At 38.1% G+C, this 16,138-nt stretch overlaps 3 protein-coding genes across 6 annotated transcripts in view; 1 reads left to right on the top strand and 2 right to left on the bottom strand.

Annotated features, from left to right (window-relative positions):
• Window positions 1–3,359, top strand: part of LOC116016041 — a 44,399-nt gene extending 41,040 nt beyond the window's left edge. Inside the window, exons 61-64 of the mRNA XM_031256208.1 lie at window positions 1,703–1,861; window positions 1,982–2,269; window positions 2,463–2,633; window positions 3,037–3,359. Coding sequence (XP_031112068.1) covers window positions 1,703–1,861; window positions 1,982–2,269; window positions 2,463–2,603 — 588 coding nt within the window. The 3' untranslated portion in view covers window positions 2,604–2,633; window positions 3,037–3,359. The remainder of the gene's footprint in view (window positions 1–1,702; window positions 1,862–1,981; window positions 2,270–2,462; window positions 2,634–3,036) is intronic.
• A 174-nt stretch (window positions 3,360–3,533) lies between these two features.
• LOC116016099 (boron transporter 1-like) lies at window positions 3,534–7,689 on the bottom strand. Its single transcript, XM_031256264.1, has 12 exons — window positions 7,041–7,689; window positions 6,879–6,961; window positions 6,608–6,803; window positions 6,370–6,508; window positions 6,081–6,246; window positions 5,776–5,942; window positions 5,511–5,684; window positions 5,212–5,307; window positions 4,982–5,119; window positions 4,577–4,902; window positions 4,225–4,495; window positions 3,534–4,129 (listed from the first exon to the last, which is right to left on the bottom strand). Exons 1-12 carry the CDS (start codon window positions 7,142–7,144, stop codon window positions 3,731–3,733), a joined length of 2,259 nt encoding a protein of 752 aa, XP_031112124.1. The 5' UTR covers window positions 7,145–7,689; the 3' UTR covers window positions 3,534–3,730.
• Window positions 7,690–8,516: 827 nt separating this feature from the next.
• LOC116016103 (probable inactive DNA (cytosine-5)-methyltransferase DRM3) lies at window positions 8,517–15,156 on the bottom strand. 4 transcript variants are annotated; one of them, XM_031256275.1, is made up of 11 exons: window positions 15,000–15,156; window positions 14,469–14,542; window positions 14,261–14,383; window positions 14,044–14,140; window positions 13,753–13,799; window positions 13,548–13,652; window positions 12,778–12,874; window positions 11,963–12,069; window positions 11,027–11,129; window positions 10,671–10,750; window positions 8,517–10,148 (listed from the first exon to the last, which is right to left on the bottom strand). In XM_031256275.1, the coding sequence occupies exons 2-11, from the start codon at window positions 14,469–14,471 to the stop codon at window positions 8,736–8,738; spliced, it is 2,175 nt and encodes a 724-aa protein (XP_031112135.1). In that variant the 5' UTR covers window positions 14,472–14,542; window positions 15,000–15,156; the 3' UTR covers window positions 8,517–8,735. The 4 variants fall into 4 exon arrangements, with proteins under 4 accessions (XP_031112135.1, XP_031112128.1, XP_031112132.1 ...); XM_031256268.1 differs by having other exon boundaries at window positions 14,261–14,390; window positions 14,470–14,542; XM_031256272.1 differs by having other exon boundaries at window positions 14,261–14,390; window positions 14,470–14,545; window positions 15,000–15,151.
• Between the last annotated feature and the right edge of the window lie 982 nt (window positions 15,157–16,138).

Genomic DNA, 16,138 nt, shown 5'->3' with positions numbered 1-16,138 from the left:
TAGAGTCCATAGTAATTAAGATAAACCCAAAGCAACTAGATAAAGATAACCAGGAAAACAAAGTAAAATAATTAAAATAGAACACCGTTTGATTATAGATAGTCACACTCCCCCTTACTTGAAACATGGGAAATAATCAAAGGCCTTTATAATAATGCTGAAACTGAACACCCATGGGATAAGGCATAACGGAGATAAAGAAACAAACATGGTTATACCAAAGCACAAACACCATGGGGAGAAGTTTGGCAACAAACCCAAGAAAGCCTTCAAATATCACCAAAAAGTCGAAAGAAGGACAAAACAACAATTTGGAAAATCTTCACCGGAAAAGTACATCACAGGCACATAGACGGAGCCACGGAGGATTAATGGGGATCTCCGGAAATTTTCACCGGAAAATCCCGTTGGAGGTGGGCTCACGCGCCGGCACGTGAGGAAGGTCGCTGACGCGTGAAGACGGCAATGGCGCGTGATGCCGGCGGTGGTGGAGGAAGTCGATGAGATTTTCCAGATAAGGTCACAAAAGGGAGAGGAATCCATCAGTGTAGGAGGTGAGAACACAAAATCACCGGAGAAGAGGAGATCTAGCCGGAAATAAATGGGATCTTTGGTGACGGCTGGGGGCGCGTGCGGTGGCGGACGACGATGGGTTTTACGGCGAAGACTCACGACGAGGTTCCAAGGGGTCCTGTGGTGAAAGATTTGGAGAACAACCACCCGACACGTCGGAATAAGAGAAAGCAGTCGCGGGTTCCTGTTTACGCCGAAAAATAGATGTTGCCAGAAAAGTTAAAAGAAAAATAGCCAAGGAAAGTGGGCTCTGATACCATGTTGGAATTGAGGGATTGAAAGGCCTGGCGGGTGGAGAATAACAATCACCCGCTAGTTAGGCGGAAGCAAAGTATGTGAGAAACCAGAGAATAAGAGAATATATTAATCTATTACGGAGTATAATGAAAGATTGATGTAGAATACTCTCTATGTTCCTATGTACCTCTATATATACTAAATAAACTACATACCAAATCTATCCTAATAGGAATAGGAAACTAAGTCCACCCTACTAGGAGTTTCCTAATATTCAATAAAGGTTTCCTAATATTGAACAAATTATTTCTCTACATTGTATTAAATATGTTCTTCAGAATTATTTGTGGATGGAGTAATTAATTACTAGTACTGGATTTTATGTCTTCCTACATCTAAAAATAAAAGCTGTTAGATGGGTAAGTAGTATTTCTTTGTTCATTAGTCATGTGTGGGCTGATTTCTTTATGATGGAAAACCACTTTGTTTTTTTTTTATGAATGGGTGATAAAACTAGTGTAAAAACTTTGCTTTCTCTGATGCTAGGATTGAACATTTGTTTCTTCACTTCTGTAAAAGCTTTTAGGTTTATTAGAAGTGATTAATTATTCCTTTCAACTTTATGTCTTATATAGTTATATATGCATCTTAGGTATAGTAAGCTATGCAAAAGTGATTAATTATTTCTTTCAACTTTGTCTTAATATATGCATCTTTGGTATAGTAAGCTATGCCTTTCATTGCATCCAACCGTAAACCATAAACCCTCCAACCATGAGGATTTTCCTCTACTGTGATATATCTTCCTTGTGAACACATTTTTTCTATTCTTTAAGAGTAGTTACCTGAGGAGAAACTAACCCAGATCATTGTGTAATATGTCATTATGAAGGTAATATTGCAATTAGCAGAATCTGGATCATTCTTTGGCCAGGTTGACCTTTTCAAAGTGCGAGCAAAGTTTGCCTTGACAGATGCTTATGAAGACCACTTCATGCTCCCTAAAGGAAGAATTATTGTTATTACACATCGGAGAGTTTTACTATTGCAAGTATGTTGATCAGTTTTCTGAAAGCATGTTAGACAGCAGACAATTCAAACAAATATCATCCTTCATTCCATAATACGCTCACATGTATACTCAAAACGGTTTTTGATTTGTTGTTGTCAGCAAACTTCAAACCTTATTGCGCAGAAGAAGTTTAATCCTGCAAGAGACCCATGTTCAGTATTGTGGGATGTCCTGTGGGATGATTTGGTGACAATGGAATTGTCTCCTGGAAAGAAAGATGTTATAAATGGTCCACCCTCACGGCTGATTATATATCTGCAAAGTCGATCATTAGAGGGAAAGGACCAATTTCGCATTGTAAAATGCCAGCGAGATTCTAATCAAGCGTTTCAGGTTTATTCATCAATTGAGCTGGCAAGGACTACTTATGGGCCAAGTGATTCAAAGGTTTGATTTCTACTTCCCATCTCAAAGTCAAGCATGTTGATGTTATAAGAAAATGATTTGTGGCCAACAAGTTGTTGGATAGTCTAAGATTCCTAGGCATTGTCATTAAACAACTGGTGAAAATCACTCTAAACGCACTGTGAATATGGTTGCATATAATTATTCTTATTCCCTCTTTCTTTTGATGTTCCAGGCAATGCTTAAAAGGAAAGTGACAAAACCATATTCACCAGTTGCTGATGCAGCCAGCACTGAAGCAATTTCTAAAGATGGTGCTGGCGCCTGGTCACCTCAGCTGATGCCGATTTCGTCTTTTGGAAGCAGCGAGCATTGAAGCAGAAAGTAGTTGCTTTAGTTACATGTGGTTAGTTGTTACAACCCAGCTTAATTTCATGTTAAAAAGCCTTTGTCGTCGTTTCTTCAATCTTTGCTCGCATAACTAGATCACTAGAAAAAAGTGAGGCCTGTTGGGTAGGAATTGCTTAATGTTAAGGAAGTTAATTGCTGGTAATGTTGACCTCACTGTTATTCATGTATTTCCCTGGAAACCCAACCACAATTTGTGCTTTCTAATTTACACCCCAATTCTTTATGATATTGTTAATATATGTGAAGCCTATTACAACTAGTAAGTAGAGTAACATGTGATCTCATTTGTAAATATAAACCCTTCACTCTGAGTTCAATTGCAGCAAGGCATGTCAAGTTTAAGTTCTGAATGATTGTGTCAATTCAAGTCAAATAATATCCACCAATCTCTATTACAGGTTTTGCTAGGGTGGGTGCGATTCACAAATCGAAAAGTATTTTGGTGAGATACATACAAATCCTTCTTGTATGTGTGGAAGAGTTGTGTTGTAAACTTGTAATCGAAATTTTTTATGTATAGCTTATCTGATCATTCCTTCCCTTTAATGGGCCTACAAATGCTAGCTTAGTTCAATGTGTTAATTGACGGCATTGTACACTAGTTTCCCAGTGTAATACATAAACCTCAGGTTTTGTTACATGGCTTTAATTAACGAAGAGCCAACTTGTATAAGAAATTTTGTTTCATGGTCAAATTATTGTGGATCTTTTATGATGTGGTTGTTTGAGTTGTTTGTGTCCGTGTACTATTATAGTACTATACATGGTCAAAGTTCAACTTTTACGTTGGTATATTGTCTAGTAGATCTTTTGAGAAACATATTTGTAATTTCTGCGATGCATTTTAATTCATGTATGTTAGTAACTACAGGAATGCACACAATTATAATACAAGTTAGCCACAGAATAATTGAATGATTAAAGAGAATGTAATATACGAAGAAAATACAAGTTGAGTGTTTGCCAGAATAATTCAGACAATTGAATGATTAATCGTGTTTTTCATGGGTAAAATAAAAATGAAGGAATAATTTTTATAGATGCCGGACCTGACCTACCCGCATATATTGGTGTTCGGTGTTCCACTCTAGATTAGGGTTGTTCAACATCTTTATCACAATGGGGGTGGTCGTTTTTTCCCAAGTTTGAGCGTCTTGCTTCACCTGACCTGGGACTAAATGGTCCTTTTCCTCCTAAACGAGGACTGTGTTCCCCTCTTAGTTCGCTCACACGAGGGCTGTTTATGTGTATCTTTTCTTTTTCTGAGACTCCTCCTCTTGGACTAGCAGAATCCCTGCCCGGTGTGCCATTGCAGCTGCTGCACAAACGTCGAAGCTCACCCCTACTTCTTGTCACCATTCCATCCATAATCTCCTTATTATCTGCAAACGAACCTGATCTTGAATATATCCTATCATCTGCAAACGAGCCTGATCTTGAAACTATCTTATCATCTGCAAATGACACTGATCTTGAGAACATCCGGCTTTCCTGGTCAACAAAACAACCGTATATAGAAGCAACAATGTTAAATTTCTATTCATATCACAGCCAACAAGGCTATTTTCACTTAAAGGACAACTTACTGATCTAGTCATGCTGAGTGGTAGCGCTGGCAACTCTTCATATTCTGAAGCATCTAATTCTTGAAGATGTGCCCCTTTGAAAAACTTGGGCAACAGGAATTGTCTTACAGGAACAAGGAGCATGATCATTAGTGGAAACAAAACCCCAGCAATGGGGATCCATGTGATCCCAAAGCAAACAAGTAAGTAAGCAGTTTGGAAAATAGTAAAAAGAGCAATTGTCTTGAAAGGCACGGATTCCACGAACGTCGCATGATAGTCCTCCAGAACTCTACCAAAAATTAAGATAAGTTATCAGAGTAAGAAAGTCCAAGGATTAGATAGCGTTTGTGAAATGTAAACTAATGATTACTTGTATCTTCTGCTTGGGGCTGTGCAAAGTAGTAAGATCCGCTCCCAGAATTGGTTTCCTGGCAAGCTTTCAATTGCCATGAATGCAAAATAGCCCCAAAGTACTGAGGTTGGAATCATTTTGATAAGTGGCATGGCAGCAACACATCCTCCCACCATTGTTGACTGCAGCAAGTTACTCAGCCGTTGCTCTTTTACTTCTACTGGCAATAAATCATCGATATTCTTCTCGACATCGAAAACTGTCTCATCTAATGGTGCGTTAGTATTCCCATTCCCATTGTTCGACGGTGGTTGGAGGGTTGGATCTTTGAGCTCTTTTAAGCCCTGTCCATAAATAATTAGTGTTAATGGAGTTATTTCTCAGAATATACTGATTATCCACCTCAATCATATCTGGTCTCACCTGAGCTGATGGTTGTTGGTAATTCAGTGGAGTTTGCATGTGTTGATAAGCTTCTTGCATACGATCATACACTTGTGCTAAGCTCCCATTCTCGTTCATACATTTCCGTGCTGTTGCAACAAGTCGATTACGCAGCAACTGTATAAACACCAATGCACTGAGTTGCTTTATCCAACAAGCTCATATGAAATTAAAGAAGAGCCCTTATCTGACTCTCTATTAATTCCTACCTGGTGCTTCAGTGTAGCCAAACTTTTAGTATGCATTGGCGACTGTGGGATGACACCATTTGATGGCGGAATCCCAAGGAGACCACAAATCAAGACCTGCCATAGCAAAAAATTATGTGATCATCCTATATGCTTGACGCAAGAATAAATAATATTTAAAAAAAAAAAACAAAAAAACAAAAACAAACAAAAAAAAAACAAAAACAAACAAAAAAAAACAAACAAACAAACAAACAAACAAAAACAAAAAAACAAAGTGGGGAGGCTGCAGCAGAGACCAGCTAGCCTTTGCTTCTTACCATGAAACCCAACAGAAGTAAATCATAATGATAGGAAGCTGGCTTCCTCAGGTTGAATTCACTTTGCTGAGCAAGTTGTGATGCCACGCTGTGATCAAAGTAATAGAGCACCGCTACCATAGTTGCTGGAATAAAAGCCCCAACTATGTAAAGAACCGGGACATTTAGCATATCCTGTTCAAGTTGAAGGTTTAGTAATAGTAGGACACAAGACACCTCTGTAGAAGCAGAAACAAACTAGTATGGAAAATGTTGTTTGACATGCCTTCATGACTGTCCAATTCTCATATGCACCTAATGACCATGGATTTGGGCTGAAGAGCCGCCTTGGAACTCCGTTTGGAACACTTTGACTGGGTATGTAAGAGACAGCTGTCCATATGAGAACCATCAATGGAACACCATAATCCGCAATTAATCCTCGAAGACTACCTGGAAAAGAAGCAGAGGTAGAAACGAAACTAGTTGAAATTGAGGAGTTCAGCGTGACTGCTAACGGACATTCAGAGACTGGTGTTAATTGTTTACGACTTGAGTTGAGTAGAAGGATGTGGAATGCAACAAGCTCACCTGATCCATATCGCCAAGATCTTGCTTTTCGGCTCCTTAGTGCAGTGAGCAGAAGACCAAAAGAAAGAACCAAAGCAAACATACCATTGGCAAACCTCCATGAAGGCTGGTACTTGGTTAAATTTGGGTTTTCTCGTTCTGGTAAGCGGAACTCATCAACAAGTCCCTATATCCACCAGAGGCCTTAATCAATAATAATATCACAGAGCTAAAACAAAATTGTATATTAAAAACAAATGAAAAATTAATGAAACAGGAAGCCAAGTTATGTAGTGTTTCTCTTAATTACTTTAATTGCCTGTTGCATGAAAAGCATTGCAATTAGTAGGCCAAATAACTCTCCAGCAAGACGAGTAAACCTATTAATAATGGAACAAGCTCCTAGGATAGCCAAAAGGAACAGCAAGATTGCACTCCAAACACAGACCCTGTGATTTAAAAGAGAATGAAAAGCAGGCGGGGTATTACACGAATGAACAGAGCTTTGGCAAGCAAACCAAGTCTAATGAATTAAGCAGAAAAAATACCAGGCAGTCCACGCTAGAAATAGTTTTGAGCCCCCCAGATCAGGTCTATCTTTAGCGAAGTTGTACATGAATGTATACATGAGCACAGTTGGTTCCGCTACCCCAAGAATTAGTAGTGGCTGGCCCCCAATGATAGAATGTATAATTCCACAAAGTGCAGTGGAAGCTAAGGTTTGAACTGCTGTGATTAGCCCATCTGTCCAAAAACAAAATGTCAACAAAAACTGCATATGCCTATGCTATACAAGGGAACTAAGAAGTAAAAACATACCAGTATTTCTTTCCAGCTGCTCACCAAAGGAGATAACTGGGATCGCAGAAGCAAAAAATATGTATGTGGTGGGGGCTAAAATCCTAAATAAAACATCAATTTGAAAGCTTTAGTAGCGAGCGAGGGAGGGAGGGGTTTAAAAAATTCAAAAGATGCGCGTACCTGAAGCCAGCCCTTAAGCCACCAGTCCAGTCTTGTTTATAGCAGAGTAGCCTCCCTTTGAGGTCATTTTTGACTCCACGAAAGGGAACAAAGGTCTCTTCCATTATTAGGGTTTAGGGTATGGTGTAAGTTGTTGTTCACAGTGAAATGTGAATGGCTATGCTAGCTAGCTAATTGCAGTGCATGTAGAAGAAGAAGAAGAAGTTGGATTTAGGTAGCATCCATAGAGAGAGGGGAGAGATGCGAGTGCGAAGGAATCCGCATTGCAAGTTGAAACAAATCAAATCAAAAACACGATGGAGAAGCAAAACTGAAATGAAAATAAGTGTTGCTAGTTATTGGAAGACAATGGGAGTAAATCTGCAAATGTAAATTAAAGGAAGTAGATAGTTTGTTGTTGTGTTCAAGCCTCAAGGCCAGTACAGCATCAAGCTAAGATTGATTGATTGATTTCAATGATGGAATGGAGGGGCTAATATGTTTCCATGTATATATATATGTAAGTAATGCAGCAGAAGAAAACTGGGAATGAGGTCGGCGGGAGGGGATGGATAATAATAAATTAATAATAATAGATAGACAGAACATGAGTAGCTGGCGGCCCTGTGAGGAGAGGAAACATCTAACCAGCTTCTCCGATCCATCCATCTTTGTCCTCTCACACTCACTGAGACTCACAAAATACTTGTGAAACACATTGTTATTTATGATTTCTCTTACTAACTAATAAGGATAACCAAAATTAAAATTTTAGAGATACAATAAGATATCAATTTTTTTTTTTTATGTACGGCGAAAATATTGATTTAATCCTCAACTATTATTTTTGTTAATTATGAAACTCTAACTATTATTTTTGTCAATTAACCTTCAACTATGCCAATTTCCTCCTAGAATCCCTGCAACCCTACACACACTTTGAATAGGAATCATAGAAGTTGTCTGAAGGTACCATTTCACACTCCTTATTCACCTCCTACATCAGTTTCATTGAGTAAACCTTCCATTCCCAGTAAGCTTTCTCCAAGAGGAGTAACAAAGCTTCTGCTTAGAGCCGATTTTCTGTTTCTATTGTCTGTATCTTCTTCCCTTTTACTAATATACTATACAATACAATGTACCCTTTCTCGCTGTCACATCCTTTTACGTACTACTATCGCTATGCTACCCCCATTCCCATTTTTCCAATTTTCAGCCGCTCACTGGACATGCTACGGCGTTAATGTATGTACGGAGTGAGTTGTAGTAATCAATTTCAATTATTATTATTATTAAATTGGAGAAACGGCGGAACCGCGTACACGTCAAGGATTCATCATTCATTTTGACTTTGGTCTAACCATTTATTCATTTCTCTCCTCTTTTTCTTTCTAATCCTATTAGATTATTCATTCATATATTTTTTTTTAGTAATACTGACTATATCACACATACTCTCGTTGTCACATTATTTTAGTAATCCTGACTCTATCACAATGTGTCAATTACTCAATTCATAATATAATATTATACCTACCTACCGACAGAGTAAGTAACAACATCCACATTACTCATCCTTCCTTCCCCTGCTGCTGCGGATCTACATTATTACATTCAATTCTCTCCACAACCTACACTACTGATACAATTTAACTACACAAACATGATACATGACATGCATGCTGTTCAATTTTACATCTCATTCTTACTCTACCCTCATTGGTTCCTCTCCATTTTACTCCTTACTCGTTGCAAGACGCGTACAAACTCATAGAACATTGTGAAATCTAAACCTGCGGGACCATCAAAGTCTGCAGCCACACTACTTTTTAGAGCATAAGTGCAAGGGTTCTGGCATATGATGAAATCAAACCCCCCATACTTTTGGACCAAAACTTCAAGTCTGTTACTAGCTAGCTTCTGAACATCTTCAATCTGCACCAACTCTCCCTTCTGTCCTGAACTTTCCCACCACTGTTTAAGAATTCTTCTCTTTGATTCTGAAGCTTCCACACACACCACTACTTTTAGCTCAATTCCAAGCCGATGCAAAGCAATTTCTGCCCCACCAATTCCGTTGTAAATAGACAGCATTTTCAATCCTCCTGGATACAGAGATTTCAAGATGGATAGATGATATGCCAATGTGTCAATCTGGACGCAGTGTTTTAGCACCTGGAGCCTATCCATCAAGCTCAAACCAGCAGTTCGGGTGTGATTTATTGGATATCCGAGAATGCTCTCCACATTTTCTGCCTCTATTGGGCCCAATCTATTTCTCCCAACCCAAACAAGATTCAATGTCTCACACTGACGGATGATGTCTTTCTGTCTTTCTGCCGAAACAAGTCCTCTGGAATCAGCTAATATTCTTTCAATCCTATCACGTACTTGAGAGATCCCACTTGTCTCGGCATTGATGTAACTGAGCTGCTTCCTTGTATCCCATGATGGCCACCATTTTGATGTATGGGGCATCACTTCCTGAATGGTCATTGGTGGCTTTGGAAGAATGTGAAATCTAGGTCCAGTAGGAAGATTATGCACATATCCTTCTCTCCGGCTGAGGGCTGAGAATGATTGAGTATTAACAAATTCTGGTTCAATTGCATACAAAAATTGTGATATTTTGACCCAAGTATCATGAGATAAATTCATGATGGTTCCATAAAAGAAATAGGGAGGTTTAGCCACCATTCGATCAAGGCTCCTACATGAACTAGGCATAGACATTCTTGGTGCTGCAACATTTTCCAGCAGTCTTGCTTTATGGGGAACCCTTCTTTTAGAAACTGAAGAACAAGCCCTGCTGAAAGGTGGAAAATTTCTAAAGTTAGTTTCCTCCCACTCTGGCCCAAGAGAACTACTGAAGCCTTCATCATACTCTTGTTTTGGCCTTTTCAAATTGCTTGATTGATCGATATATTCTTCTTTTGGGCGTTTCCCTCTGAACTTCTGCAGTAAGTCCAAATCTGAGGATTCATAATAGGTTTCTGAAGTGGGCTCTTCTCTTTTAACAGCCAGTGGATCAAAACAATGACCACCTAAACCATCATGACTCGCAATACTCAAAGGTCTACACCTGCTTCGAGCACTTGAACTATTTGTGCCAAGGGAGGTCAAGAAGTACTGCCAAGAGATACCAGCAGATAAAAGAAAGCAATTTATATTTTGTATAGGAAAGGAATAATAAAGGCTCAGGTTAAGCACCACAAGTGCATGCACTTTTGAAGTGCACTTCATTTCTATTTTATGGGAAGTGGATGATGATATAAATTTTTTTTTTTTAAATAAAAAAATAAAAAAAAAATTAAGGCTGATTGGAGAAGCTTGCGGAATTTTATGTGATAAAAAAATGTCCATACAAGTAAAAGGCATATTCCATCAAACAGATATGGGGCTGATTATGCTTCATGGCAGTGAGTGTTGGGAAGTAAATGACTTGGTAGTAATTTCAACACAGACCCCTGACAACTGGGTAGTAAAATAGAGGAAAGTACAGGAAAGAACAAAAGTGACTTAGATTAAAGGTACCATGAGCATTATGCTAGATGAAGGGCTCATGCAGCCATGCAGGTTCAATGCTTGAATAATTTATGGAAAAACAGAAAAATAGAACCCCAATATTTGAGGATTAAGGTAAACATATACCTTTTCCCTTTTAATGCTGCTATTAGGAATCTTATCTGATACAATTGATTCAGCAAGCTCTTCAAGAGGGATTTCTGAACCTGAAACAAATAAGAATACAAAAACTGAAATTAGAAGAAACACTAATTTGCATGCCTGACTGAGATTGGGACAGGAAAGCTAGCTGGCAAGTTAGTCGGCCAGTACACCTTTCACACATCATGAAGAGTTGAATATGTAAAAAATATTAAAGAGACTGTACCTAATCAGCAAAAATTATTTAATTGAAGAAGAAACTGCAGGTAAAGTAATGTGTATTTCAAAAAAACACAGACTTCATCCAATGGGCAATGAAGTTTTCCATTTAGTTTACTCACCATACTTCTCAATAGCAGTTGAAATCTCATTCTCAGAGAAACCCATTTCAATCAGTCTAAGTGTCTTCTCCATGGTCCCAAACAAGGTTTCAGTGATGAATTCCTGAACAGCAGAATTCGCATCAGCACTCTTACACATTAGGAAATAAAATATGGAGTGTTATGCTAACATAATATAAGAAGTTGGAAGTGATTAAGAAAGATCATATCATTGTTTATTAGATCTTTGAAAGAAATGACCCTCTCCAGTCATCTTATGCATTGGAAAATGCTTCTACATGCACAATTGCACACAAGGCTGTGGATATCCTTTTCCAGCAAACCCCACAAGCATACCTCACTATCACTGAAAAGGACAACAAAATGAAAAAGGGAAATAGAATTTACAGCAGCGTGCAGTCATAATGGCATGTAAAAACAGGGAGGCTTTATTTACTTTATTCTCCCCATATGGCTATAACACAATTTAAGATGGGAGTGGGTAGGAATATAATTCAGACAATCTTAGAGCTCCCTGGCTCTCCTGTTTTAGAGTCCCTTAATCAAATTGAGTTCAAAATTTGAACTTCACAGACAAATTCATCCTCCCCAGGGCACCAAAGCTTCGAAATCCAACTGACCCCTATCATTCTAACAAATAGAAAATGGAGAGGATTTCTACAGAATAAAATGTTTGGAGATTTCCATGAAAAGCCAACTAGATGGCAAAAAATTTTAAAAACCAGGGAGATTTGTAAAAATGGAAAAATGGAAAACAGTACTAAAAAAAAATCATATTTTCTGTTTTCTGTTTTCTGTTTTCCATTTTTCCAGAAACTAAATGCACCCAAAACCTTCCTTTTATTGGAAAAGAACACTCTAAATGTAATATGGAATAAGATTTAACAGTGAGAGCAAATTGATCAACTGAATGACTATTATATCATTAAAAAGAACCTGCTCATTTTCTTTTGCATCGACTAAATTTGGTTCTCTTTCCAAATTTCCAGCAATTCGAGCAGCAAGAATGAAGTCCACAAGTTCAGTAACAAGGGCTTCTCTGCCTGTTATGCAAAATGAAGAGAATAACATTGGACATTGAATCAGACACAGGATTTAAAACACACAAATAAGCCTGTTGTAAGAAGCATGGGGTCCTGGGAAGCTTTATGGGAAGGAGAAGATTCGAGACTTTTGAAGCCACTTACGGTAGTTTAGTAGCATTGTGCTATACCTTTCATGGACTATAAGGATATAACATAATTTATCCAGAGGATAATTTGGGGTGCATTATAGCAATATAGCCAAACACACAGTCAGGGCTCATTAAAAAGTTTATAGAGCTCAAGTTGAAGTCCAGCACAGTTGAGCTCAAATTTTAAGATCTCAGCCCATGGTCAAATGAAAATAACAAGGATCAAGGTTGGGCTTGAGCTTGAATGACTAAGCACAAAAGGTCAAGCTCAAGTAGATCACAAGCCAGGTCAGCTCATCCACACCCCTAATTATAAGGATTTCCCACTTCCTATATCCATTATATTTATTTTGCACTTAAAAATGGCAAGTAATATGTGTATAATACATGCTGATTTCAATGCAAATAAACTGTTACAGGCACAATGATAAATAAAAGCAAGAGAGTTCAACTCAGACTCACGTATCATGTTAGAGGTCACGGGTTTGAGAATGTCAGTTATTACACCCATGGATGAATATTACTATGAAAAGTGTATTCTTTCACAAGAAAGGATACTTCAGAAATTAACACATACCAAGCTTACTCATTGCAAACTCGACTTCATCTAAAGAAAAATCCATTGCTAACAAGGATTCTTTCTTTTCATCTCTAACTACGCATATATCAAGCTCCTGCAAGAGAATAGGTTAAATCAAATTATTTTCACTACTTTCTTTTTTCTATACATCACCACTATAGTCAAACAACACCCGCCAAGAGAAATAGCATAACACAAGCACTGGCTAGTAAATGGCAACAAGGTTCTACTTTTTATTCCAAAAGCAATCATCTAATATCTGTACAAAAAGAATGTACCAACAGCCCCAGCATATTGTAGTTTTAGCAGCAGAACATACAAACAAGCACAGAAAATATGGCACCAGGGAAAGACTATGTCTACATCTTATACATACTTCTATGGTTTAGGCGTTTAGCCATAAGAGAAGCATTAATTGCGCTTCCACAATAGAGAAGTTATTTACTAAATTCTGTGGGTGTACAAATCAATTTCATGCTTTGTGGGTACCGAGTAGATTAGCTTTGAATTGGACCATAATTTTCTAGTCATCATCTTAGGCATCTATTTTAATGTTGGGTTCATTGGCAACCACACAATTATGAAGTTAACCACAAAAAGGTTGTCAGTTTAATACCATATATGACAACAGCATTTTAGCTACCTATCAAAAAAATGACAACGTCAATTAAGAAAAAAAAACAAACCAAAAAAAAAAAAAAAAAAGGAGTAATGCTGAAACCAAATTAAAAAGAAGCTCTGAGGCACAAACAAAGTCATCAAATCACCTCTTTTATAGGTAATTCAGAGTCACGATGGGCAAGGCTGACTGGATCCTTCTCATCACCAAACAAGCTATCCAAAGAATCTGATGAATCTGATCTATTAAGATCCTATTCAATACAAAAGAATGCATCACTGAACATCGTAATGGAAAAAACTTAAATGCTTCCACTGAAGGAAATTGCAACATGCAAAGGTGGGGCCACTTACAGGATATGTAAAAAGAGTCTCCAGTAATAAGTCAACATTGTCATCACCTATATTGGAAAAAAAATATTCCTTATCCACAATTCATTAGAATGATAATGATAAACAATAGATGAGATGGCATTATGTCCTAAGTGTATATATAAGAATTAATGCAGCAAACTTGGTACAATACTTATCAGGTTAAGTAGGATCAGTTAGATAAACCCTCTTTATCTTAGCAGCAAAAATGTGCAATCATTTCCCAGCCATGTTGCAATAAGATTTTGAAAAGTGTGATTCCACATGACATACCATTTTCTTCAATTGCTCTGTCAACAAGTGATGGTGAAAACCCCATTGCAAGCAAGGATGACCTTACATTGCTGCCAGATGAACTACCAACATCATTCTGCAGAAATGCAGAGTAGAACCAATTTATCAGCATGAGGATAACTAATTTGCAATGCTTTGACACACATAGGCAATTCACAAGCATTAGTATAAATCCATAGTCACCAATTCACCATACCCCCATAGGTTGTGGATACATGTTCTCTGCTGGCAAATCATAATCAAGAGCCTCAGTTTTAGGCATGATGGCACTTTCAGTCTCAGGTTTTGCAACATTTTCATTATTGGAGTAATCTGTTACCTGGCACGAACAAGTGTGTTACAAGTGAGTAGAAAATCAAGCTAACTTGATTGAGAAGCATAGCACACATTTTGCACTCATGTACCATCTCAAATTGAAACTTGAGTGAGGGATGCGGTGTTAGAGTATTGTAGGTTAACTGCAACTTCCTGTAGACACCTACTAAATAAGAAGGTAGAAATTAGAAAAGTATTGGGTCAAATATGGTGATATGCAGGCTATGAATAATGAGTTATTGATAAATATACAAACTTTCAGCCTTTCGCAAGAGAAATTTGACAGCCGATAACAATACACTGCAATCTGGCTTTCTCGTTCAAAAAGCAAAAATTAATTGAAACGGGACAAGTTTGCGACTCCAGTATACCCAGAGTTAGAGGTCTAGAATCCGCAACACCAGAAGAAAACATATATAAAAAAATAAAAATAAATAAATAAATAAAGAAATGACTCCCATTTTTACTACACTCCAACCCCAGATTCAACAATGCGGTTGGAAAATAAGCAAACCCAAAAATGGAATTGGAGCATTAATCAGCAAATCTTTTGATTGAATGGGGTGCAGAGAAGCTTAACCATCTAGGGGGTCAAAAAGTTTTAGGGTTCCGTAGCTTACCCGATCGGAGATGTCACCGGAAGGTGGGAGGGGCTAACGGGAGAACGTAGAGCAGGATTCGAGAAGGAGCGAGGTGAGACCTGAGTGTGAGACCACGAGAAGTCCGCTAAATATCTAAAAAAAAAAAAACTAATAATGGTGTGTTTGGGTGTAAATAAATTGCAATTCAATGAGTTTAATGTAGCTCTCTTAGCGAAGAAGGGTTGACTATTGCTTGTGAACCCCACATCTCTTGCCAGCTGTCTTTTCAAAGCTGGATATTACCCGAATGTATGCTTTTTGGAGGCCACCATTGGTCATAATCCCAGTTATCTATGGCTTAGCATCCTTGCTGCCCACGATTTGTTACGCCATGGAATTGTTCGTTGGATTGGTAATGGCATGGACACTTTGGTTTGAGATAAACCATGGCTTATTGACAATAATAATCCTCAATTATTTACATCCTGTGTGAAGGAGTAGAGAGAGGTGTGAGTAAGTAATCTGCAAACATCAAATGGTACTTGGGATGAGGAACTTTTAAGGGATCTTTTTGTTACCGACGATATCCCTCGTATTCTTCGCACCCCTATCTCACCAGCTTTTTCAGATTCATGGAGTTGGAAGTTTGATTTACATGAGTCCTATTCGGTCCACACTGGGTACCAATTCCTCACCCATGACTACATGCAACAAGAACAAACACTGGATTTTACTGATTGGAAGAGGTTGTGGAACTTGAAGGTGTCGGCCAATGTTAAGAACTTATTGTGGCGGTGTGTCAGATATGTGTTGCATGTCCTGGAGACTTTACGTACTAAACAGGTCATAGTAGGGGGTGGTTGTTCTTTTTGCAATGCTGTTTAGGAAACAATTGAGCATGTGTTTTGGGTTTGTCCTGTTGCATGTCAGGTTTGGGGGAACACCAATGTACTGAATGGCTTATCATTTGTGGAGTTTGTGTCTTTTGAACTGAACCACCTTAATCGTGATCGAGCAACACCAATGGCTGCACTATTTTGGTCATTATGGAGGGCAAGAAATGACCAAGTTTGGAATGCTAAACCTTGGTAAGTGGTTATGATTATAGCACATGTGGAATCCCTCATTATATTGTAGAAAGATGCATATAGTGTTGCTCCAATTATTAATCAAAGCAC

This window comes from Ipomoea triloba, chromosome 1 (genome assembly GCF_003576645.1).
Source record: "Ipomoea triloba cultivar NCNSP0323 chromosome 1, ASM357664v1".
In the NCBI taxonomy this organism is placed as follows: domain Eukaryota; kingdom Viridiplantae; phylum Streptophyta; class Magnoliopsida; order Solanales; family Convolvulaceae; genus Ipomoea; species Ipomoea triloba.
The sequence above is the reverse complement of the archived record's forward strand: the minus strand, read 5'-3'. Positions and strand labels throughout refer to the sequence as shown.